The sequence below is a fragment of the Zonotrichia albicollis genome, chromosome 2 (genome assembly GCF_047830755.1).
Source record: "Zonotrichia albicollis isolate bZonAlb1 chromosome 2, bZonAlb1.hap1, whole genome shotgun sequence".
Classification (NCBI taxonomy): domain Eukaryota; kingdom Metazoa; phylum Chordata; class Aves; order Passeriformes; family Passerellidae; genus Zonotrichia; species Zonotrichia albicollis.
In genome coordinates, this window is record NC_133820.1 from 101,811,290 (window position 1) to 101,838,357 (window position 27,068).

General features: G+C 37.5%; 1 protein-coding gene across 1 annotated transcript in view; it reads right to left on the reverse strand.

Annotated features, from left to right (window-relative positions):
- Positions 1 to 325: 325 nt before the first annotated feature.
- The window catches only part of UXS1 (UDP-glucuronate decarboxylase 1), a 54,845-nt gene continuing 28,102 nt past the window's right edge, over positions 326 to 27,068 (reverse strand). Inside the window, exons 7-15 of the mRNA XM_074535876.1 lie at positions 18,979 to 19,083; positions 17,582 to 17,641; positions 15,481 to 15,602; positions 8,875 to 8,994; positions 6,820 to 6,863; positions 5,722 to 5,782; positions 4,772 to 4,829; positions 2,368 to 2,471; positions 326 to 1,148 (exon numbers count right to left, since the gene is read on the reverse strand). Of these exons, the coding sequence (XP_074391977.1) occupies positions 1,017 to 1,148; positions 2,368 to 2,471; positions 4,772 to 4,829; positions 5,722 to 5,782; positions 6,820 to 6,863; positions 8,875 to 8,994; positions 15,481 to 15,602; positions 17,582 to 17,641; positions 18,979 to 19,083 (806 nt within the window). The 3' untranslated portion in view covers positions 326 to 1,016. The remainder of the gene's footprint in view (positions 1,149 to 2,367; positions 2,472 to 4,771; positions 4,830 to 5,721; positions 5,783 to 6,819; positions 6,864 to 8,874; positions 8,995 to 15,480; positions 15,603 to 17,581; positions 17,642 to 18,978; positions 19,084 to 27,068) is intronic.

Consider the following 27,068-nt stretch of genomic DNA (forward strand, 5'->3'; position numbering starts at 1 on the left):
GGTAACTGCTTAAAACAGAAACACTTCCTCAGTATTTCCTCAGGAAGGCTGAAGTTAGGCTCCATGGTTTAAAGAAATATTATATTCCTGTATCACTATCAACTACCTAAATTGGAATAAATCAGGATGGTTTTGTCTGATCTAATTCAACAGACATCCTGCAGCCCTTACTATACATCTGTTAGAAGACAAGCAATTCAAGACCAAAGTTATTAACTTTGAGTGGATTATTTACAGACTGTTACTTCATATTTAATACACAATAAATCCACAGATGTGCAAATCCAGAGAAATTCCCACAGTGAAATCTTGAAACGAGCAAACAGAAGTTTCAGTATTTTATTAAAATAGCATATTCAACCACTGTAACCAATAATACATTAACTTTATTCCCAGAGTACGCACAACACAGTAGTGATTCAAAATATCCTTATCCATGGTAATCAATGAAAATATCTCAAATTCAAGTGTACAACTAAAACTAAACTTTTGAAAAAATCTCTCCTTTAAAGAATACATAAAGCTCTCATACAGAATTCTTTTAAACTCTTCTATATGCAGATGTCAGTGTCTCTCACTTGACAATTTTTTCTTATGCATAGTAGAACATCTCATATTTTATAGTACCCATTTTATAAATAAATTGGCATTTTTCATCCCATTTGTGTTTATCATCAGCTTCACAAAGAAACCAGTAAATAAAACTGTCAAGGACAGTCACAACAAAATGATCTCACATCAAGATATAAAACTTGAAGATACTAAAAGATGCTACTACTCTATTTTACATAAAAAGACAGATTTAAAAAGTGCAAGGCAAGATTTGCAGGGAAAGGGAATATTTATGTTATTTTTAGGCACATCCACTTCTTTAAAGCAAGCTTCAGAATGAAATTCCAGTTCGTTCTTCATGATACCTGTTTTAAAGTCTCTCTCTCTCTAAAAAAAAAAAAAATTTAAAAAAAATTACATCCGTCAAATATCAAGCAGGAAATTTTCTGTCCAACTAATAGTCTTCAGTTATGTCTTGTTCTTCCTTTTTTCATCCTTGCAGGTTTTGGTTTGGGAATATACTGATTGTTTGCCTGATACTCAAGTTCTTTACGGAAGTAATGAATTGCTTTATTCAAACCTTCTTCCAATGGCACCTGTTCCCAAAAGTGAGAAGAGAATCGTATCACTCTAGGTTCACATCAGCTCATTTCACAACAGTATCTTTTATAAAATAGCTATCACAAGGGAGCCAGGGAATCTCTCTCTTAGCCAATCTAAGTATTAACAGCACCACATGCTGGTTACATCTCCTCACTGCTGATGCAGCTCAGCTTTTAAACAGCACAAGTATTTTCTGACAAGTAGAAAAACCCAACAAGTTTAAATCTCACACATGGTTATGATGGGTCTGTTTAGTATCAAAACAGACATGCATAATTCTACTTTCAGTTCCTAATGCATTGAGAGAGACAAACACCCAGCATTTAAGCCCCTTCTGTGTGTAAGGATTAAAGATCATCTTTCGCAGCAAGGCATAAAGCTGGCATCCAGTATCTCATTTGATATTCTTAAACCCTATACAAATAATTGTAATCCTACAAATTGCAGTGCTTAAATACAGGCATAGAATATGGAGACAGGAACAACAGAGGAGTTGTCTTCTCAGGAGCCATATGCTCTGACATGCTTGCTGACACCATCATCAGTACAGGAAGATAAAAACAGCAGCACAGAAACTGCTTGCCTTGCTGTACCAACTCTGCACTGCTACTTCAGAGCAAGTTTTCTTACTGCCTGTGCCAAACACAGAAAGCCAGAAATACAAAAGTTAAACCCTTCTGTGTTTGCAACAGTTTGCTATCACCCTTGTGCTGTCAGACATAGTCTATCAATATCAGTGAATCCTTTCAGAAGGATTTGGATCTTCTATTACTAGGCTTACATTTACTAGGTAGGTTCACATGTTTCCTGGAATGATTTTTGTCTGCAAATTTAAAGAAGGGTACAAACCATTGTGCTAGTTAGAATGGGGAGCTGGCTATGAAAGTCACACTTTTTCTTACCTCTCCAAGCAAACCAACTCCTATTGCCAGCAACAGGAATGAGGATTGCAGCAACACCAGAAAATCCATTAGCTATGGGCATGGCAATGTAATTAATTATGTACCATATGCTGCAAATGATTCATTGGGCTTACAGAAAGGTAATCTCATAATATGCAAGTGAAAAAGTTAAAATGTTAAAACTGTTCTGGAGATGGCATTAGGCAGATGTTCCAGTAAGGGAAATCTACTGTTATCATGTGTCCCCTCCTCAGCCCCCTCTGCCTCCTGGTGTTTTACCACACAGCCACAGTAATTCATCTGTACGTACCACGGGCTCCCAGCCAAGCAGTAACTTGGCTTTTCTGATGTCAGGTTTTCGTTTCTGAGGATCATCCTGTGCTTCTGAGAGAAACTGGATTTCACTCCCACTGCCTATTAAACAAGACACTGTGATTTATCATCTGCAATTTGCTATGCTTTGCATTTACATCTTTTTCTACCAACTGGAGCAGCAGGTCTTTCTGCAGCTCTCTGCTTCATAATTCAATCACTGAAATGCTTTGCACATACACAGGTGCACTGCATGCAACAGCTGGGTGATCCACCTGTCCCACAGCAATGTGGGTTCACAAAGCATTTCACAAAGATTTCAGCATGGATTCAAAAAAATCAAGTTACGCTCACAGACCAGTCTATTACCCTTCTATGAGGAAATTACTGTTTCAATAGCAAAGGACAGAGCAGTGGATATCACCTGCTTTGACTTCAGTGATACTTTTGATCCCGTAACATCCTCACTGAGTGGATGAGCTGGATGAGCAGTTAGAAGGACTGAAAACTGCATGGCTAGGCCCAGAGGATGGTGATTATTTAGAGACTGGTAACTCAGGCTATATCCCAAGGGTCAATATTGGATCAATACTGAATTGCTGATACACCAGAGCACTGTGCTGCCATCCAGAGCACGAGAAAGGCAGCTGGAGAAAGGGATCACAGGAACCTCATGAAATTCAATGAGTTCAAAGTCCTGAATTTGGGGAAGTACAGGCTGGGGGCCAACCAGCTGGAATACAACTTGGCAGGAAAAGACTGAGGGTCCTGGTGGGCTCCAAGCTGAATAGGAACCCATGTGTGCTTGCCACAGAGAAGTGCTTGGGCTGCAGAAGTGCTGCCAGCAGGACAAGGGAGATCAGCTTTCCCACTAATCAACACTGATGAGATCCATATGGAGAACTGGGTCCAGTTCTAGGCTCCCCAGTACAAGAGAGACAAGGGACATACAGAGCGAGTGCACAAAGGGGCCACGGTGATGATGAATGGACTGGAATATGAGGAGATGCTGAAAGACCTGGGGCCTTCAATCTGGAGAAAAAAAGGCTATGAGGAATTTAACACGTGTATAAATACCAGATGGGGGGGGATCAAGAAGAGAAAGCCAGGCTCCTTCCAGTGGTGCCTAGTGACAGGATCAGAGACAGTGGGCACAAACTGAAACACAGGAGGATGTGGAGTCTCTACCCTTGGAGATACTTGAAAGCCATCTGCACATGGTCCTGGGCCACTGCTGGTTGGTTGTAGGTTGTCCTGCCTGACCTGAGGGGTTGGAGCAGGTGACCTCCAGAAGTCCTTTCCAACCTCAATCATTCCATGATTGTTGGCATTTTGACAAAATAAAAGGGCATCAGTTTATTTTTGCCCATAATCTCCAGTCTGATTTAAATAACCAAGCACTTGCCTTTCCTCAGAACACCACACAGAGAGAGGCCAATTCTTCTACCCAAATCTAGCAAATAGTTTACATGCCATTTTAGAACTAAAGCACCTCCCCAAGTGGACTGGAACACATCAAGTTGTTTGTGAACAGACAAACAGAGGTAACAATTAATCCATGTGTCTGATGGGTTTGGTGCTGTGATTTTTCCATTTCCTTCCCTGATCTGTGAATTCACAAAAGTTTTCCAGAGGGAACAGTCTTTTATTAGAAACAACACATGTATCAGCTTCTCCCTTATATGTCTGAACTCATCTTTCTCAGATCTGTCAGAAGCACTTCTGGAATGTAGAGACTAAAAGCCCTTGGCTAATGGCAGCAGGATGTTTCATCTCATTAGGGAGCCACACTAGAAGACCAAGCACAACTATTTCCTTCCATTCCTGAGAGCTCTGATTTGCTACAGGTGTCAGAGCTAGAATGAGGAGGAAGCCACAGTGTTTTCTTCCCAGGTGCTGTCAACCCTTTCAAGAATCACTGTCAGAAACAGTGAAAAGAACAGAGAAAGGCTGTTGCCACAGCATGAGGTTTTTAACAGTAGTTGAAGGACCACAGCCTGCACAACTGTGAAGAACCACCTTCCTGAAGTATTTCTCTTGCAGCTAAGATATTATGTAGGACATTTTCATTCACATATTTTACATTTCATTTTTGTATTGTCCTTGTGCTAAAACAAACCTAAAAAATTGTCTAAACATTATAAAAATTAATGGGTACAGATTGCATAGATACACAGAAAATGTATTCATTCTACTCGTCATGCAATAGTTTACAGACAATTGAGATGATTTGTATTATCTTATTAATATTTAATGATATGATTAAATGCCTTTGATAAAATTATTAAGAAATCCAAAGACTAATTAAATTATCCACATATTACACACACTAATCAAGTAATAATTATCTAATGACAATAAGTACTTCAGAAACTTTACAAAGAATTAATAATTGCACTCACCAACAAGCTTTTTAATTAACTGGGCAAACTCTAGGATAGTGTGCTCTTCTGGATTTCCCTACAAACACAAGAGACACTCATTTCAATAACAATTAAACACCTTACAACGTGCTAGACATGGTTCCAACAGGGGCAGAGAAAGCTAAATTTCAAGCTTTAGTCTACTTTGTTGAAAAAAAAACCCCTAACTTTAACAAGTTCCTTACTCATTAGAAAATTTGCCCTCCATTACATTCCCGTTGGTAATTCAGTGTATGTGGGGAGGTGTTGTTCCCTGCCTCCCCTCCTGCCCCCCAAAAAAATGTCAGTCTGTAAAGAGCTGGCAACCACAGAAAAGGCCTATGTCACTGAGCAGCCCACAGCCACATCATTTGGAAATCTGGATTCAAGGACTGTGCCCAGCTGAGGTATCATGAAGAAGTATGCCAAGTTCTTGGTTCATCCAAAGTTAGGAACACAGGCTCATTTAGCTGCCAACAATTGCTTCTAAATCTACTACAGCTTACATATCAATATATAAGTGCTATTTGCTTTCCTTTACAATATTCCTTTTCTTTTCTTTTAACCTACTCGCGCATAATTTCCTGATCAATATTTTACAATCAAATGCTGAACACTTTCTGCTAGCATTAGCTTCCCCTCATCAGACTCAATTCCCTCCATCCCCAGATTTCCTTATTTCAAAACACTTCTTTATCACATCTTGTTTGACCAAAAGTTGAGCACTTAAGATACATATAGATTTAAATACTGAGTTTTCTGAAGACAAAGCATGTGACACAGTTTAAACATATCAGCATTTGGATAGAAACACAGAAATTAATTCATGGCCACAGGAGAAAAGGAAAATCTAGTGAACTGCCCTGCAGAGTTGAGTATCTGATTTGGCAAAAGCATACACAAGAAATTACCTGGGATATCCCCTAGGAGAGGGGAGCACTCCTACTCACCAAGTTGACAGGACTGCTGACATTGCTGTTCATCAATGCCACCAACCCGTTCACAAGATCACTGTAAAAGAGGGAAGAACGGATTGGGACTATTTCCACTTCTCTATAAATAATATTCTTGATTTAAAAAGTGAGCTGACTCCTAAGAGCTCCAGTAAAGCAGATTAGGCTGCTGAGGAATGCTGAAATCAGATTTCAATGGGTGCATGTTGACTGTATTAAAAAGTGATTACTATTTCCTTTTCTTTCCAATATCCAAACATATCTGGAGGCTGATTTCCAATGAATTTCAAACAGAATAGAGCAAGCTGTAATGCAGAGGCACATAACACTACCACCTGCTTTCCAGCCTGCTGTTTGACTTGTCTTCTTATTTTCAAAATTTCTTAAACCAAGTTTGTTAAAAAACAGAATTTTGGTGTTACTTTCTCCCAGCAATATAACCCAAAACTATTTTGGATTATTAGCCACAGATGTAGCACCCTGGCCCTGGACATAGAAATCTGTATCCTTTACATTATGACTTATAATCAAGAAAGGAACGGACACTTTGACCTGATGGGGCTTCTTTAAAATCTATTACCACTGATACTTCCTAAAGAATATTTCCAAGACAAGAATGCTTAAAACAACCCAGAAGTCCAGCATGGGTTTTTTTAGCTTTTTTTTTTTTTGTGCACAGTCTGCACAGCAACCACAATGGTCCCAAGGACACGAGGTGGCAGCATTGCATTAAAATATAAGGAGTGACAAACTGTTCAGCACTAAAAACTTGTCTGCTACTTGCTGTCTTTGGAAAGGAGGAGCATGTTAGTATCTCAAGTAAAATTCTAAACCAATTAATGTTTTTCTCCTTGATATTTTCAAAAACTTCCATGTCTCCCTTCTGAAAGTAAAGCTGGATCCTAAGAGCTCCAGTAAAGCAGATTGGGCAGCTGAGGAATGCTGAAATGAGATTTCAATGGGTCCATGTTTGAGTGCTTGTATTAAAAAGTGAAGTACTTTATTTTAAAAAGTAAAGTAACTGCACGTGCATACAAAGCTGACCATGCTATGTGAACTGTGAAGCAAATATCAGGCAGAACAAACAAGGCTTACCTGACATACTGGAAAGCTCTTGTCTGAGTTCCAGGTCCATAGACCTAAAAACACATGAAAAATAGGGAAGTTAATAAATACAGAAGTCCTCTTTAGCCCAATTATCTTCTCCTAACCATTCTAGAAAACTGCCTCAAGAAGAAACACTTGAGACACAAGCTCATTATTGCAGGAATGTCAAAAAATGTGCTTGCAGAGCCTTTGGCAGAGTGTCAGTTCACTGAAGGTTGTCTTCCTCTTGGATCTGTCTCCAATAAACATATCCCAAGGCATTTTGTTAACCAGACCTCTGCATGAAGAAAACCTTCTCAGGGGTGTAGGACAGAGTGATGCTTTGTCCTCCTCTGGAACACTGAAAGAAGGTGCAGCCTGCACTCACAGCCAGAAAAGAGTGCCAAACATTTAAAGCAAACTTCAGACTACTAAGATGTGGCTATGATGAGCAGTTTTGATTTGCACATTAACAACAGCCAGCTTCAAAGAGACCACGAAATGTTAGTGGTTGCTAAAAAATTATTGAGAAAAAGCACTGTGTTTAAAGCAATCAGGACACAAAAACCAAAAATCATGTTGCTCTAAATATTACTATCTAGGGAAATGGGAAGCAAAGTAATTTCTAGATGCTACAACTCACAAAGTCACCTGTACAGATTTGTATCAAAACCTTAGAGGGGAAAAAAAGAAGTCTCCTCAGGTTACAGGCTGGTATTTTTGAGGAAGTTGCTGAAGTTCAAACAGACATTGACGTAAACTTGAAATGTACAGAACGGTATTTGGTACCATAATTTTTTTCACAGTTTAACCAAGTGCAGTACCGAAGTCTCTAAAACATGAATACTCACATTCTGAAAGCTATAGGTAGGCACATTTAAGAGGTGAAAACATTTCAGTTTAACTGGGGACACACACATTTTGCCATCAACCTGCTGCAACAGAAAGGCTTTTGGAAGGACAGAAAAGAAGGCATGCTTGTTTTCCTTGAGGACAGAAAGGGCAGTACAATGGTATACACAGGCCATCGGTTACTTGGTAAGCCTTGTGCTCTCCAAGGCTGATTCAGAGCCCAGAAACACACATTGGGTAGGATCAGGGGTCTAAGAGTTTATCCAAAAACTGATCCAGATAGGAACACACCAGGAGCTAAACATCAGCCGGATGGACTCCCAAACAAAAAGGAAGCAGATTTATGTATTTATGTAGAGCTTCCTGCATTTAGCTTAACTTATATCACATGGGATAAGTTTTACACAACTAAGTATTTGTACATAATTTTTTGCAAGATCACCCATGTGATTATATTTCCCACATACAGGCAATGGCTGGAAAATACAATAGAGATTCTATCTTTCAGTTTCTCTTAATAAATCTTCCTTTACAATAACAAAACAACAATCATCATGTTTGCATAGGCCACAATTTCTGCAACTCAGTGACACTGTTCTCTCAAGAGATTACTTTCCCCAATTAAACAAGTACTCTGAATTGAGAGACCAAGTACATAGCATTTCTAAAGAGATCAACACACTTGGTATTCCTGTCAGCCAAATTCTGTGACATGTAAAAGTGATTTTTTTTTTTAGGTCTTAGTCATTGCTTATTGCCGATAATTAATTTTATTTGACCTAGTCAGCTAAAGAACTCTCCCCTTACTTCTTTTCTCAGATTCAGTAATTTTGAACATCAAACAGTAATCTCCTACCGAACAGTGATGTTGGGTAGAACATTCTATTTTAACCCCTATTACAATAATATTCTTGCTGAAGTTAAGTCAGCATGGCAATGACTGGATTTTGTTTATATCCCCAGTATAAAGAATGCTGAGATGTTTGTGTAAATTTCAACTGGTAGCCTTGTTTCTTTCTGGGAAAGATCAACCCCATTGACAGAGCATATCTTCAGACATGTACTTCCTTACATTTAAGTTCAGTATACTGGAAAACTACATTTTGAGGAAGGGAACATCAGTATTGTCTAAAATCTACCATCAGTTGCAATGCATCAGGACAAGATATAAAGGTGAATTGTTCTTCATACCACCAGGAGGTCATCACTTACTGTTAGTGGTTCTCCCTGCAGAGCTTGTAGGATAAAATTACTGACAACTCTTCCATCATTCATATGCATTCGAGGACCAAAGGTATTGAATATTCTAGCAACCCTCACTTCAACTCCTTCCTGTAGCCAAACAGAAAAGAATTGTCACTTCCTTAATAAAAGCATATATCTCCCTAAAAGTGTAAACTCTACCCTGACAAAAAGCTTTTTAAGAATCTCTCCTTCAGCTTTAACATGCATTATTTTCTAATAATGCAACGCTTCAAATCTCTCCTCAGCCCTCCTGAAAAATGTAGTGCATACACCAAGGTAATTTATGCTAGTTCTCAGTATTTGTAATGCAAATCTAAATCAGTGCTAGAACAGCTCATGATTTTAGCACGTGCATTTTCTTCCATTAAGAACTTTTAAGATTTTCCAATAACAAGTTATTTCACCTGGGACATAGCTACTGTCTTTGCACATAAAAGTGAAGTCTCACAATCAGCAGATATAGTACCAAGGCCACATTTCCATAGATTACAGAAGTCCATACTTTAAAAAAGCTGAGCATGTCAGAGAAGTATCTTTTACAAAGGCCATAAAGTGGTTTTGTAACTACAGCCCTAATGTAGTGCCCTTCTTATTAGGCTATGTAAATACATGCATTACAATCAAAGTCTTCAATGGTGTAGTTTTTTCCAAGAAACATTTTTATCATTTCCAGAAGTTTTTTCTACAGAAAGCATTTTAACAGCTAGAGACTGCAGACTGAAGTAATCTCTCTTGAGTTATTTTGACTGATACATTCATTTAGACAAGCCGCAGTTTATGATAAAGTCTACAAGAAGGATGTTTGGCCCCTGTGAGCTAAAACAGGATAGTGCTGAGCTCACAGCAATATGGTATGCTGTAAGCAGATATGATGATGCTACCATCTGAAAGTGACAGTCACAAGGTAGGGAGGAAGGTGTCAACCTCAGTACAGGCCTATGTATCCTCCTCAAATTACTTAGTGTTCCCACCTCCTAGAAAAAGACATCCTTGTATCAGTTACTCGAAAAAATTTGTCTGAAGCAAACTGTGTGCTCTGATTCAACTGAAGTCACAACAACAGTGTTCTGGAGTTGCAAACATTCCTTCCATAACCATTCCTTCAGAAGATACACAGAACATCTTGCATTTTCCATGTATTTCCACAACGCTTGCTCTCGTCCTGGAAGAGCGTGTATGTGGAAGAAGTGTATTGTCAGTACACCCACGGCTGAAAGCTGCAGCTCACACACACTTCACTCAGAAGAGATCTGGAAACACATTTTTCTTGGAAATAAATGTAGCTTTACCTACAAGAGACACTTGCAGGAAAATGTGACCTCCTCTCTTAGGTCTCCAAGTGACTCTTAAACAAATCCTCAAAGATGTTTTGTGAAAGCAGAAGTAGCTTTTTACAGGCAAGAGACAGGCAAAAGGGACATTCAGTACATCAACTACTACTTGGTGCTGGGAAATCAGAAACACCAAGTAGTACAGGTAAAGCCCAACACCTCCCAGTGTGGAGGAAGTCGAACAACATTCAATTCCATTTAACTGCAGGTAAAATTTCATTCCTCATGATCAAACCATGTTTGCAAACACAACTAAATGGTAAACTAACAGTAACAAGGGGGGTAACCATTGTGCCACAGGAAAAGATACACAGTCTTTGTCCAACAAGCTTGCATCCACAACAGAGGCAAAAAAATAACCTCACAACATCCACTGGGTCCTTTCTGCTGAAAGAGACTCCAGAAAGAGCAGAAGTCTCTTTCTATGCAAAATGCATCAGCTGGGACCATACTCTTTATTTCTTGCTAACTAAAAAAGTACAGCAATGTAACATTTCAAATGTATACTCCCAGCAGCACATTACAGAACCATTCCCAAAGCCTTCACAGCATTTGGAAATACATACTCTTATAGAGCTGTTCCTTCCTTTGTTTTGCCTGGCACTTTATCTTAAGAAGGCCACTGACTCCTTCAGGAAGGGGTTGTATTTTACATGGGCTTTCCAGATACTGCCATTAACAACAAGTGCAGAAAATAAGGCACTTGGAAGCTAGTATTCAAGATAAAAATAACTCATTCAGCAATGCTGACCAAAAAGCCTCTCTTGCACAGCACAAGCTACAGCAGCAGCCTTGTTTTCCAGTATTGGTTGGGAACTAGCAAGGGATCTAGAAAAGAAAAACAACACATTCTCTGTAGGCACTTACTCATAGCAACAATGAACCCATTATTTCTTCTCCCTTCTATTTATTCACCTCACCCCACTGTAATGTTGTCTTTTAAAATCAGTAACCTTTTATTTATAGTATCATTTAGCAAAGCTTTTCCCTGCAGCCTAGTGCTTTGAAAATCTATTTTCTATGCAGCTAATTTTTCATTTGCCCCTTTAAAACTGGAATCTGTCTCCTCAAAAGAAACTCTTCCACAGACAAACAGATTTTGGAGACAGTAATTTAAAAATTGTCATAATGCTGCTTTTGCTGTTTCATGAACATCTTGTTTGAAGTGATCCTTTTTATATGCTGAGTAACTCTACTCCTTTTTGTATGAACTCTATCTTAGCTATGTCCTGTTACTCCGAATATTATCAATAACATGTAGTAATGACTGACTACCTCTACCATATTTCCACCATCAAAGTCAATTACTTCCCCAGATTTGCAGCAGTAAGTCATGTACAGTATTTTATTACATCCTAGAGAAAGAAAAAAAACCCTCTTTGGCTCATATTTATACTGCTAAACATTAGAGAGCTTGAGATTTATCCCTAATGCTGAGATAAAATGCGATCAGCTGTCTCCTGCCCTCACAGTTTAAGACAATGCCTCCCCTCAGCAGATTGCTCAGAAAGAAAATTCCTTGAGCAATCCAAAAAAGAGCCTGAGAGCAAGATCACAAAATGCAGGATTGTGGACTAGCAGAACACTTCAGCTCACTCTATTATTTATCAGTATGAATTTCTTCACAGAGACTGTGCCTGTACAGATGAAAAGAAACAGTAAAGAAGCAGAAAAGGTTGTTATTGCTTACAGAGATACCTCGTCTGAATAAGTACTCAAGGCTGATCTATAGCTGTCAGTTAAAATGTAATATTAATTTATGCAGTCTTCCTTGCAAAACAAAGCTGTCCATGGTTTTCAGCATGAGTCTTTGCTGGTGATTTAGTTTTAGAGATCCCAGGTCCACAAACTATCAAGGGTATCAAGGATGCTATAATAACTCTGTAACTTAAAAAGACATATTTTAATTTAATAAGCTTTTTAAGAACAGGCCTTTTCTTGTGCTGACTGTCTTAGAAAATAGATCAATACAATTCAAATACCAAGTTTCTTTTAACCAAAACAATTTGAATATGACATGTTGTGGCAATAATTCACAAGGATATCAGGTAAGTTTCTCCTGTTAATTACCAGTGCTTCCTCCTTTGTAAAGTCTGTGGATCTATCTAAACAGCAAGTATGAGCCAGACCTCCCTGCATAAAAGATCAGGAAAGGAAAAGCTACAAATGTCTGCTCTCCAGCAGACAACTGGAATGAAAAAAATCTGCTGGAGAAGTCCAGACAGTAGCAGGGGTATCACTGTCACCTGACAAAAATCTTTACCAGTGTCTCAGCCAAAATTACTTAAGATTGTTGTCAGCATTCCTTGCTCTAATAGTCTCTTTCTTACTGATTCTTACTCTTTCCCATGTATTTCACAGATCATTAACTCTCAAAATTGTTCCCAAACCTCTGAATTGCAATCACAGCAGAATTACTAGCACTGTGTACACTGGATCCATCTATGATGTGTTTAAGCTACAATACTCTGTAGCAAGGCTGGGTCCAAGGAATTTTATTTGTATGTGCTGTCAATTGTATAAAAAATGCCATTAACACTCTACTAATAAATTTTTAGAATTAATTTGCAGAAACAGTGATGCAGAGATCTGAACTACATAAACACTGAAGCTCCTAAACAAGCTAGGAAGGATAGCCTCAATCATCTGACTCTATACTTTGGGCATAATGCAGGTCCCCGAACATAATCTACAATTTTACAGTTGAAATGTTACGCTTATAGTTCAACATTTCAGCTATTCTACGGCAATTCCAAAACTATCACTTAATGTGATAGTTGTATCACAACCAAGCCCATTTCTTACCACCAAAGCTTTCAGAGTCACATAGCCAGTATGAAAAAATGGATGAAGAAAGTAGAAGAAGAATAAAAATTCTCCTCTAACATTCCCTAGTGACTTGAAGTATTTCTTCAGCTCTGGAGAATTTCCTTACAGGTCAGTAGTATAAAGAGAAGAAAGAAGTCTAGTTCACAAAACGCCCTTAAAATGCACAACATTTTAATTGGTGTGTATTTTTACTTACAACACACCTAAGCAGATGATGCAAATCTCTGCTATGAAGGTAGTATCAGATTCTAGTCAGTATTTAAATTAATCCAGAGTATTGGCACAAACATTAATACTAAGATTTCCAGGTAGCTCCAGAATGTCAAATACAATTTTTTTAAGGTTGCACAGATAATTGAATGGCAAGTCCTGAATGACGTACAAAATTCACATTGCCATAGTGTGCTGAAACTTCCCTCTCACCACTTTTTCAGGTGATAACGTCAAGAAATGCTTAATTCCCGGGGTCAAAATAAGTGAACGAAACAACACCACCAGCAGGAAAGAACACACTAAAAATGCCTTGGTCAGGACAAGCTACTAAGAAACTCTGACAACAGCAAACAGTCAACTTTGACTAGATTCAAAAACCATTCTGATTCAAAAAGGCTGTCTGAAGTATAATGTAGAAGGTTCGTTTTACTTCACATTTTTTGGAAACACTATTATGTATTTAAGGTACCTAGCAATGTGCACGACGATGGAAGTCTTTTTAAGAAATGACCAAAAAATGCAAAATAACTTTGCTTGTTTCTTATTTTTATTGAAGCTGAGACATTCTGGAAATATTTTAGCTTGAAATACTGCGAATCCTACTGTTTGGGGCTGGGTCACTCCTGCTGAAAATCCTCTTAAAAGCACAATGCTTATCTGCACAGAGAAAATGAGACCTTTTCAAAAGGTAAGGTTTCTTCCACTAGTAACACCATATCACCTAAACACTGCTCACCCCCTCTCTTTTCCCCACATCAGCTCAACAGTGTTTCAGAATATAGCTGAACTTAGGACAAGCTTGGGCAGACTTCACTAGCCCATAACAAAGTACAAGAAATATGTTACAGAGCTGCCTCTAGGACAGACAGGTCATTTACACAATGAGTTTTTACTTAACGTACATGCGCACTGCAGTTCCACCTTATAAACCTTTCCTACTCATTGTAAATCCTGCACAAAATCTCTGAGATGCTATCACGACTCACTCTGTGGTTTTAAGAGATAGCCCATGATTTTAAAAATTACCTACTCATACCCTTCTAAAAGAATACTGCAAAAAATGCAACACCCTAGAGCACGAGAATTTCTCATAAAAACTGTAATCTTCAACTGCAAATGGGTTTCCAGACTGACAAGGAATATTCTGCTACAGTGAAATACTGGAGATGTCATCCTGAACGAGAGCAGTATTGGCATGTTGGACCTTAAATGAATTAAAAGAGAACAAAGCAGACAGAACCTCTGCCTTCTCTGTCTGGTAGAAGAGATAAGACAAAATTACTACTCTATACTAAAATACCATCTCTTAAAGTCTTACCACTTCAGCTTGATTCTGTTTTCAAGGTTTATAAAGTACTTAGAATTTTATAATTTAAAGGTTTAAAATTCTGTACAATATCCTATGCTTGATTTATATTTTTTTATATTAAGGATGCAAGTAGCAAGAAATACTGATACCATTTTTCTTTAGTGTGCCATATTTGCTAATTGAATAGTCTCCTAGAGCTTAGATGAACTACAATTAAGCAAGATTTACTAACAGGTAAACAGTCAATGCTACATTAGTTAATGATGAGTTTCTACTTGCTGCTTAGGAAACACAAGAAAATTGGCATGTATAATTTCTTACACATATTTTAAATTGCATTTTTATCCTCATGTTACTGCCTTTGTCTGAAAACAGGCATTACACAGCTAGATATTCATTAAGGTCTGTAATTTATACCTGCATCATTTTAAGACATTTCAAAAGTGCTTAAAATACACTGCTTCTATGTAAGTACTCATTAAAGACCTTTCCCATTCTTATCTGTATATTCTGATTTTGATTATTCTCCTTCAACATTACACATTTATCAGTAATGGCTTTATTCAATCCCATTGACTTTTAAGCACACTAAGGTCACCTCAGTTTAATCTGTCTAAAAACTATTTAGTATACTGAAAGACATATTATACCTATTAAGAACACTAAAGCACATTTTCCACAAGAAGACTGCTCATCTGAAAACACACAACAGATGGGAGCAATAAAACCTTCCCATTAAAGAAAACAGATTTTGCAAAAACACGGTAAGTGCTCCTACTTAAGACGTTCTGTTTTGCCCTCCTCCCCCTAAATATACATATTCCAATCTTGCCATACATTGGGCCTTCAGTAATTACAGAAAAACCACCGAGTCTGATACAAGTTTAGTACCTGCTTCATGTATGCATAGCACATGGTCTCTGCAACCCGCTTCCCTTCATCATAGCAAGCTCTTGGACCTATTGGATTCACATGCCCCCAGTAATCCTCATTTTGAGGGTGAACTTCAGGATCTATGGGGAGAAAAAAACCCACCTTAGATTATGGTATATCAAAAGATGACTATATGTGATGAAACTTTCAGTAGAGCATTTGTGTTATACAAGCCAGCACATCTTCTCTCTGAATTCTGCACTTTAGAAAATCTTACATTTTAACACAATTTATTTAAAGTGCAATCACTGGAAACATGAAAACAGCAGTGGCATATGAAAGACTAGTAAAATAACTGAGTACAAGCAAACAACAGCCAGCAACTGCTTTCCATAAAAGAGTGTGTGAACAGAGGGTTAAAGACTCAAGGGCATAAACACAACTTTCACCTAATGTGCTTCAGAGGAAATATTACAGGTTATGTAGGTAGCAGTTATGTAAGAGGCATTATAGGTTATGTAGGAAAGTAAAACATACTCAAATTTCATAAAATAGGAAACAAGGAAAGAAAAATAGAGAAAATAGTGATGTACTGTGTTCCTTACTGAGGTAAGAGTGATGCACCACAAAATGCTTACATTTCTTCTATTTTACCCGAAGCATTTTTACTAGCTATGACTGGGCACAATCAGGTTAGACAATCCTTTGGTTTGATCCAGCACAGAAATTCTTGATTATAAAAAATAAACAATCAAACAACAATCACCTGTGAATCTTACTAGTGTGTACTTTATATGCTTGAAAAATTACAAACTATTAGTTAAATCTCCCCCTCTGCTGTCTTAAGAATGGTATAATTTCTACTGGGTTTGAAGTTTGCATACATTACTACAGAACTTCCTAGTGCTGAGAGATAATTTTTTGAAACAACCTTGACAGTCAGTTCTGATTAAACCTTCCAGATTTTACGCTGTTCAGACACAATTATGAATGAATTTGTGCCATATGGCAGCCACAGAGCAATGGTAAATGCACAGAAGTTTTACATGACTATAAAAACTCACAACAATCTTAAAAAGGCCTGAAAAGATGCTGTGGGAAAGGAATACTCCAGAAGGGAGATTGTTCAGTTGCAGAAGAGTCCTTGGGGCTATCATTTTTCCCTGTAGAGCCTGACCACAGATAATCTAAGGCCTGGGAGGTAGTAGGAATGTTGCACATGCTCAGGCCACTTTGGCTGGCCAATCATCTTAGTGATCCCTTGCTTGGACATTTACTTTCCATCTTCTGAAGTTGCTCCACCAAAAATGTACACCTGGATCTGTGTTCTTTGTCCTTCCTCGCTCCTTGCTTACAAAGCTTTTAAAAATTACATTATCTTGTACCTTTGACCATTTTTTGTTTACTTGTTTGTTCTTTTCAGCTGAGACTCAAATCTACTCCCACTGAGGAGGGTACTGTGCCTGTGTATCTGCACTAATCTTTCAACACTGCTGTTATCAATTATGCAGTAGTTCAGAACAGAAGGAAGGTTCTCTAGCAGGCACGGGGTCTCTTACAGACCCTATGAAATACTAAAGATTCTTGCTGCATCCAGTCACTATTCTATCCATCACTCTTTCACTCCTTCACTTCTAAGTAAAGATGGACAGCATTCCTAAATATTACATTTTAAGAAACACCTGAAGAACCTGCATGCACAATCAGTATTTTCTTAGCTTGGAGGTTATGTCCTTTGTCTCTTAAACATCAGGGCAATTGCTAAATCTTAACAATACAATTCCTATGTGATGGGGAAAAGATATGCATATTTAATATTGAAATCTTTCTTCTCAGGTTTTCATTATGGCATCTGGACTTTGGAGTACAACACTCAATTTTCCCCACAAGCCCTTTGGAAAAAGAGATATAAACCAGGACATGGGAAAGATACAGTCAACACTCTTGACTAGATACATAAAGCAAGCACTGTAAATGCCCTTCTGTATGAAGAACATCTCCTAAAAAAGCAAGTTAAGATAGTGATGAAAATCTATCATTTTGGTATCTGACAAAAGATGTAAATATCCTTCTACACAGTCATATCTGAAGAGCTCTAAACACTGTTTATTCTTCTTACCTCCATAAACCTCTGACGTAGAGGCCAGCAGCAGCCGTGCTCCAACACGTTTAGCTAAACCTAGATTTTGGGCAATGGGGAAAGAAGAACATAATTAGAGCAAGTGCAAGAATCTTTCACTCATGCTAGATGCTTTAGTGTGATTCTGTTTTACATGTTTTTAAAGACAATTTGATCCCTTTCTGTATGCAAATTTAGTTGTAAATCACATCCATAGCTCCCACTTCAAAACTAGAAAAATTAAGAAATAGCAGAGCAAACATGTCCCATGTTTGCTTCTGAGACTAGCAGTTGCACTGAATCAAGATCCAAGAACTTAATCTATCAGAATCTAAATAAAGGCCAGGGAAGCATTCCACTTAGGAAATCAGGATCTTGAAACAACATAGTATGATTATGATTAACAAATCCTTCCTTACATAGATTAAAGACAAGCCATGTAAAGAAACTTACACAGAATAACATGTTATAGGACAAAAATAAATAATTTCTCCTTTATTATGCCCTTTAAAACTGCTTGGATCATCCTACCCATCACTTGAGATCATTCTTCATTCAATTTCAATGGCTTTCTGTTCTTCAAGTTGGCATGGCAAATCAGACAAATTTCTCACCTCTGTCATTCTGGTACCTCAATAGCTTCTGAATCACTTGATTCTCTGAACTGTACTCTCTAGAGTATCACTCAAATAAGAAACTCAGCTATGCTAATGCCCAGGAGTTTTTCTGACTCAACAATTCTTAGGATCACTGACACTCAGATCAGCCTGCATCATACCAAATGGCAGAAAGATGGGAGGAAAAAGTAGTGAAGTCTTGAGGCCATCTTTTCACTGACCCATTCCCAGCATCAAAACTAGCAGACAAAGGTGAAAACATGGCCTTGTAATTACTCAGTATGATGCTTGACATTAAACAATTTCAGAATTTGCTAGCCAAGGAATGCACAAGAGGGTGCACTACTCCAGATGTCTGGAGTTTAAACCAGTGCAATTCCACCTAGTCCAATGTTTGCTGAGGTGGAAAGGAACACTAGCTTATGGTAATTATGGGAATGTTCCAGTCACTAAAGTGAAAACTGCAATCATGAACACAACTGTGCTATAAAAATCCCACACTCTTAATTGTTCCTATTACTTCTGTAATTACTGCACACTCCATAGCCAACTTAAAGGCACAAAGTTCTTGTCCTTTGACAGTCATGTTATTAGTGTTCATTTGCAGATATATTTAAAGGAAAACAAAAGTCTTCAAAGAGGGTAAAAATACCCCCAACCTTATTTTGTGTAAAGAAACAACTTTTTAAAATGTACAACTCATTTGGTTCATCCTCCCATCTCCCCACCAACTCTGTCAGGATTGTAACCAAGTTAAGTAATAAAAAAAACTCCACTTACCCAGCATGTTTAATGTCCCAATAGTGTTGGTCTTCAAAGTTTTTATAGGATTATACATGTAATTAGGAGGAGAAGCAGGAGATGCTAGATGATAGATCTGGTCCACTACAGAAAAATGGAGGGGATAGCATATTATTTTCCCACATAAGATATTAAATGAGAAAGCACTGAAGTCAAGAAATAAGTATTGCTTTGTGCAATTCCTAGCACTGGAATCCAGCGCTTCCTGTATCATTACTTACAGACGATATGTACACAAACCTGTTGGAACTCTAAGAAAAACTTAATTTTTAGTAAAACAAAACCTAGAGGCATAATGCAATATATCGACACTGTTGACATGGATATAAATGTCTGTGTTAGTGTTCACACTTTTCCACTTATAAAAAATTTAGCTGAGAACTTTGAAAATGTTTAGAAGCTGCAAAAGTATTTGTAACATTCTGTCATCCTCACATTTTTAAGTGGCTACAAGCTTCAGCGTATCTTTCTAAAGTACACTGTGAAGCAAAAATGATAGAAACATTTTTTCAATATGAGCAGAAACTTTCTGGGAAAAATAAATACTGTATTTTTATTTCTTGATCATCTGTCAATGAAACATGAATCAGCTCTGTATTATTTATATATTAAATATACATAGCAAGATACAAGCATGCAACTTTTGTCTTTTTTTCCCCTGTTACTTTTGTCACATATATGCAATGCTTTGGATAATACAGTATTTTAGCTTTAATTAAAAAAACAAACACACAAATCAAAACCCAATAAAGAGATTTTGACATGCTCCTCCACTCCCTATAATGAAATACAATAAACCAAAGAACTAGTTGAAATTCATTGTCTGAGATGATTGAAGGTTGTAGGTATTAGAAACAAATTTGTTAAATTACAATAAAAACAAAGCAATGAAAACTGGATTCAGCATCACAGGCAGTATCCAATATTCAAAAGCTCAACCTGCAAGCCTTTCATAACATGACTCTTGCAAATATGTTTATGTCTTTCTGTCTTCTATGTAACTTGAATCACAGCAAGCCAGAACTGTCTTTAAAAAGCCACCCATGGATAAGCAACTGCAAAAGTAAAAATTAAACAAGCTCAAATGAGATGTTTAAGGAAGGACAAATCCCCTACACTAAGGTCATTCAAGAAAAGCAATCAAAAGGTGAAGTAACTATTAGAATGGCCTGATAAAATAAAGGGAAAATAACTCCTTTGTGTTTTAAAAGAAAAGTTCGGGTTTGGGGTTTTTTTTAAGAAGACGTGACATTGAAACCAGAAAGAAGCTGGAAAAGTCAAGGCTAGTTGCTACTCTGACAGAAGAAAATACTGCACGGCGTAAGGCTGCCTTGCCCTAGAACAGAACACTACCGGTCAAACAAATGTTTTCCTTCTATAGAAAATCACAGCATTAAAAAATAATCTGTACTTTGACCACATGTTGATTTCTCATAGCCTTCTGTTGGGGGCTTTAATTTTCACAGTATCTGTGACATTAAGAACTTTTTTCTCTAATAAATTACTTTTCCTACTTAAAACAGGTTAGAAGCACCCCTGACTATCAAAAAAACCCCAAAAAAAACAAACCCAAAACCAAAAAAGTTTTCCTTTTTCTCTATTTAAATACAACTATACTTACTTAAACAGCACAAGCTGTATATGAGTTACATCTAGTAGGGGAAAAAAAATCAGAAATGGTTTGAATTGGAACAGACATTAAAGATCACCTCAATCCCACCACACATTCCACTAGACAAGGCTGATCAAAACCCCATCCAGCCTGGACTTGAACACTTTCAAGTGTTCATCAGGCATCCACAGCTTCTCTGGACAACCTGTTCTGGTGCCTCACCACCTCCACAGGAGTGCTTCTGTTTCCTACCTCTAATCTAGGCCTTCTTACAGTTTAAAGCCATCTCCCCATATCCTATCACTATATGAAAAAATAAAATATCAACTATGAAGTTATCACCTACTTTTAACTAGCTGAGAACGCTGAAATATTAGAGGAATGGGCCTCCTGTTGAAGATTTCCTTCCCATTCTCAAACGTCATCTGACAATGCAAGTATGTAAACCTTTGCTTTCTGACCTCTAATATAGTTTAAAAAAAGCAGACTAGAGGGCAAGAGCATAAATAAGTGGCTTGAATTATCCATGTGAAAGTCACCCCTTATTCTTCAACAGCCTATTGAGCAATGAAAAAATGAAAAGTAGGTAAGACTTCAAAGAACAAGTATCTCCTTCACAGTAAAAAATCACATTCTTTTTAAGATAAGCACATGTTCTGGTAATAATACTTTAAAAATACCAGCAATATTAGCATGGTAAAATATTCAACCTACTTTCTTTCTGAATCCCTAATGAAGTGTGCTTGTATATAAATCAGGTTTTTCTAGTTTAATTGTTGTGTCTATTGTCTACTGGGCAAGCTCAGCTCCTGATTTTTATGTAACACAGCTTGGATAAGCACACACTGGTTCATCCGGAGGAAGCATTTCAAAGTTCACCACATACTGCAGCCCTGCATTAGCACTGCAACACAAGAAATCATGCAAAATAATTTTATTCACTGATTAAACTCACAATGTCAAGTGACCAAAATAAGGAGAAATTATTTCAAGCCATCCCTCACCCCACAGAACAATTAACTATCAACATAAACATAAGATGAGCTCCTAATGCAAACTTAATGACTGTTACTGCGAGTTTTACTGTCTTGACAGAGTAATGATATTTGACAGTATGCTCATGCAGATGCCACAAAATATATCTGCTTTTATGTTGCCATTCTCTCTTTGGTCTACAGCTGTTTATCTCTACAGAGCAGGGACAAATTGCTGCCTAGAAGATGTCAAAACAGCCCAGAAAGGTAAAGAGAAACAGTTTTGGCAGATGTGTAATGTTGAATATTTATTCTCACATAAAAAGGTGCAGAGAAGTAAAATTTCATGTAGCAGGTTCTCTGCTATTTGTTGTTGAATGATCAGGAAACAGTACATCCAACCCCTATCAACTCTGGTGCAGCATCAAGAGTTTTGTCACCCAAGGCACTTGTAACAGCAATACAAACAGCATCCAAAGATGACCTGATGCAGTGAGAGCTGGCAGAACAAAGTTCCCAGCTCAGGCTCGATTCCAAGCCCTGCCTGCATTGTTAATCCAAATGAAACTGGTAGGAGTTTCTTCTGCAACATGAAGCTAGTTAATTGTTCTGCATGATAAAGTGAGACATGGAATAACTACTCTTTACTTTGGTCACTGTGACACTGTAAACTTAAGCAATGAATAAAGCTGGAATCAATTTTTGTGCTGGGGAAATGATGGAAAAATGTAGCATGGGGTAAATTTTAACTGGATTACTGAACTTCAACACATTCCCTACAGATGAGTTCTGAACACGAATAAAATACATTACTGCCTCAAGTTTTGCTTTAAGTATCCTCTTCCCACAGCATGCTACTGTCATAAAACCAAAGAAGGGGTAGACTGGAAGCTGGGATAAGGAATGCTCTGTAAAGATGCTGACTGATGCTTGCAAGCAGCAAGCACAACACAAAAACAGTGGTGCAGAAAAATTAACAAATTGCTGAGGTCACCTACAGCCAACGCAAAGCTGAAGTCTGACCTGAGTTTTATGCTGTTTTTTTCTACCTATTTCTTCATAACCTGTTCTAAATTAGTTTTGACAAGCTCTGGTGGAATTTTGGAAAGAGAAAAAACTTCAAATACATTTTGGTCTGTTAGTAATTTACTGCCCAATCCTAACCTGTCACAGCAGAAATGAAATCTTTCCTGCCTCCCCCTCCTTTCACTTTGTTTTGTGGTTTCTTTGTTGTTTTCTTTTTTTAAATACTGCTAATTTTTGACACACAGCAACCCATATATGAATGGTTCCTTTAATGGCATGTGGTAATTCAGATACAGAAGGTCAAAAATTACCATTCCTTTTGCTCCACAAGGATACAGCTAAGCTTTTGATCATCCAAGTGGTCATACAACTGTTAGCTATAAAGAAATGCATGTAAAATACAAAACCTCAAAAACTCACTCCTTATATTATTCAAGTTTATTTACTTATTTTTAAACATTACACTAAGTGTGAAAAACAGTGCAAAATAAAGATGGAAAGCAAGACAGCAAGCAAGGAAGCATTCTCCTTCTTTTAGTCCTTCATTCTTTTGTTTCCCAGCTAGCAATTGTATTAAATGAAACTAAGAAGGAGCTGGGAGAAAAAAACAGGTTTTCCTTGCCAGATGTATAGTCTTGCCCTTCTTATTTGCTTCAATGTACTTTCCCCCCATGCATAAAGACAAAAATTGATCCCTGTATGGAAAAAACACAGCAAGAGCAGAACTTGTCAAGTGTCAGATGACCATCTTCTGGACCAGAGGACAGGCAACCAGGCAGCTACAGGCAGACCTCTGCCTCTTGCATGGGAAGGAATCTTTCGTATATCAAGCCTCAGATCAATGAAAATATAACCATTTTTCCAAAACATTTGGAGAATGCTAGATATTTCAGTAGGGTGAAAAGTTTCTACCACAAACTTATCAAATTTAATCCCATCAGTCTGACAATGCTGAAATAAGAATAATTGTTTCTCATTCCACCTTCCCTCTATTAACTGTCAGATCTGAAAAATACCTACTTTTTTTTCTCTCTCAGAATTTCAGCAGGCCAGCTAGACAAAGCCATCCACCCAGCTTGGCTGACAACCTTGTGCATTGTAGCACAAAGTTAACGGTTATTTAAGATAGCAGGAAACTTAACTCTGTTCCAGCCAGAGCTGAGGAAAGCTCTCCAAACTAATAGCTTTTCAAAGGATTAACTATTTGGGGGCCTGGGACAGTATCTACAGAAGGACAGAAAGAAATACATCTAGTAATTGACCTCCACAACTCTTTCTTGCTACACAAGGTAAAGAAAATTTACAACATTTAATACAAAGCCCTGAGCTGGCTTTGCAATAAAGTCATGGCGCAATTATTTGAAAATAACCATGTGAACAGTTGTGCAAAGTGTTATGTTAAGGACCACAACAGAATAACAAATGTTAACAATAAAATTCTGCAACTTTTATATGTAGCTCACATGAGAGACTAGAACATTGTTAACTGTGAATACAGCAGCAAGATATTTAGCAAGCACATGATGGTAGATGACTGATAAAGAAAAATTAAACAAATTTGTTATGTTACAATTTTATTGGAAAAAAAGGCTAAAAAATCAAATTCATTTCAAAATAGCACAGACACAGAAGCTGGCATAAACATTCAAGTCAGGTACACAAGGTACACTGTGACAAATATAGAAGTCTGTGCTCAACATAAGGTTTAAGTAACATATTGCAAGATAAATAGCAACTAATGTTTGCCAATTATGCCCTTCTCTATGAGAAAAGCTAAAAAAAATTCGTGATATATAGCCCACATGGAATCTGCAATACCTAAATTTGGACACACACATTCAATCTTGTGTTTTCCTTAATGCTAAACAAGAATGATCAGTAAAACCACTTGTCCTAGGGTGACTAGGACAAAATACTCCGTAAAACTCCAAAATACCATCACAAACCTACTTTCCTTCGTATCATCTTGATTTTCTAGCCCTAATACTTCATATGTTCTCCATGCTTCCTAAGTTAATGGTAAGGGAGAAATCTACCACCTTCCCTATGACAGGAAAAGACCTACATCTTCAATTTCTGCCTTCCACATGTGTCACGGTCCAGAAAGGACTAAACGGGTCACTAACTCCACTAAGCACCTGCATCCATCACTGCATCTGCTAGTCAGGAAGCACTGAGCAGAAAAGCTTTGATCAGAAGCATACAAATAGGTTTCTACAGCTTCAATGTATGGACTTTTCTTGTAAAAAAAAAAAAAAAAAAACAACAGCTACGCTGATTGCATTACTGGAGGTCAGGCCACAGAAGCTGACACAGTGAAGTGAGACATTTCTATTGCTCAGAACTAAAAAAGACAAATACTAGTTCATTTATCTGATGCTAAAGATGCTGTTTGTAACGTCAGGCAAACTGGAATAACTTTATAAAGATTTATCATATTGCTCATACTGGAGCAGTTTTGGAGAGCCTCACACCAGACCAAGATCAAGGCACCACTGCACTTGGCTCTGAACAAACAAAATAAACTAGCATTTGTTACCCTCTGCCTTGCTGTAGACTTTCTGACCAAACAATTTAAAACCAGCAAGCGGAACATGTTAAGCACAGAGAACAAAGACTAGGAAGGGAAAAATCTGGGAAGTATGGAAGCCAAAGAAAAACAAAAAAAAGTGGCATGTATTAAAGATATCCTTTGTGTTTGTATTTGTATGTGTTTTAAATTACCTGTGAGAGGATCTGAAGACTGAACAATTCTGAGATACTGCAGAACACTGTTTAGTAAAATGCTACCATCCTGACATGTGGAAGGCTATTACTCACAAGAAGGCTATAGACTATTCTTTTGACCAATTTTGTGAGACTGTTGGTCTTAGCCTTAAAAATCAACTCTCAGGCCTATAAGCCAGCAAAGTCCTTAAAAATAAAAGGTTTTTTTAGTCCCAGTCAAGCAAATGATTTATTAAAATTCTATAAATACTGTTACTTTACTTACCTATGTACATGTAACTAGCAACTACAACACCTCCTGCAAACTCTGAAAGACAATATCCTTGCCACTATGTGTATCATGTGCTAACACAGTCTCTCAACTTGCAAAATGTGTTATTATATCATTTTTTAAACATTTTCAGTGAGAGTCAAAAGAGCCAAGACTACCTTTGTGTTCACAACAGTCACAGAAATTAGAGCCAACACTTAAGAAATGTTTTTCCAGAAACTGGACTGCTGGCATGAGGAATTTAAACACAACAACAAACCAACAGCAAAACTGAACACCTTTATTTAACTGAAGATCAGTTAATCTCAGAACATAAGCCATAAAACAATTGATCATTTCCTACCACTTACACTTCACTTCTCTCTCATTTCATTTTATATTACTTAAGTAATGCACATGCACTTATTTTAAATAAAAGTTTTTGAGCATCAGAATGGACCAACTCCTCAATGCTCCACCCAAAAATAGTTTGGGCAGCAATTTCAGCTGCCACAGACTAAAATTTTAGAAGTATCATACAGCATTTTTCAAAACATACTGTGCACCTTTGATTAGAGGAGTGAAATCAGTTCAACTGACTCAACTGTTTCCACTGTTGACTGTTAATCTGTGGCATTTTCAGGCCTGTTTTTATTTCCAATTTGTGAAAGGTGTAGTAAAAGCAAACCAAAACAACACTACCAAGCAACCAAAAAAATACAAGGCTAAAGTGTGTTCCTGTGAACCATGCAGCAGTTCAGCTGAGGACATTTTTCATACAGAGCAGATAGCTGGGTTTAAAGGAAGTGTGCACTTATCACTTGACAGAAGATTGTTTTAAGGCTTCCAAAAGTTGCTGAGGAAGCAGGAAGAAGAAACACCAGTGGGAGAAGGATATGGGCTAAGTATAAGCGTCTGATGTTTTTCTCAGATTTACTCAACAGCTGAGTGTGCCTAAGAGTAGCTGAAAGCCAGACATCAAGACTGAGAACTGAGAGGCATTTTTTCCTTCTTAGAGGTCCAGTTTGTGAAATGATCATGTGCCTTCTTATGACAGCATAAGTAGGACATGAAAGTGGCTTGGTTTTTCATGTGTGTAGTTCTGGGGACTTTTTCAGGTATATGGGCTGCGTATTTTTAGCTGTTTTTTTGGGGGGGGTTCTTTTTTGTTTGTTTTGTTGTGGCTTTGTTTCTTTTTCTTTTTTAAAACACATATTTAAGTATAACAATATTTCACAATAGAAATAGAGACTTGGGTGACTTGAAGTGATATAAAAACAAACTCTTACTTTTTACAACAAACACAGAGTCAACTCGAATGCAAAGGTGAGTATAAACAAAACAACACTAATGTTTATGTCACTAAGGAAACCAAGTACATTACTAATAACATACATTTATTTAATACAGAATTTCCTTTGGCATTTTCTAATGCAGTTTATCTATTACCCTAAATTGGGGTACATCACAGTAACACCAG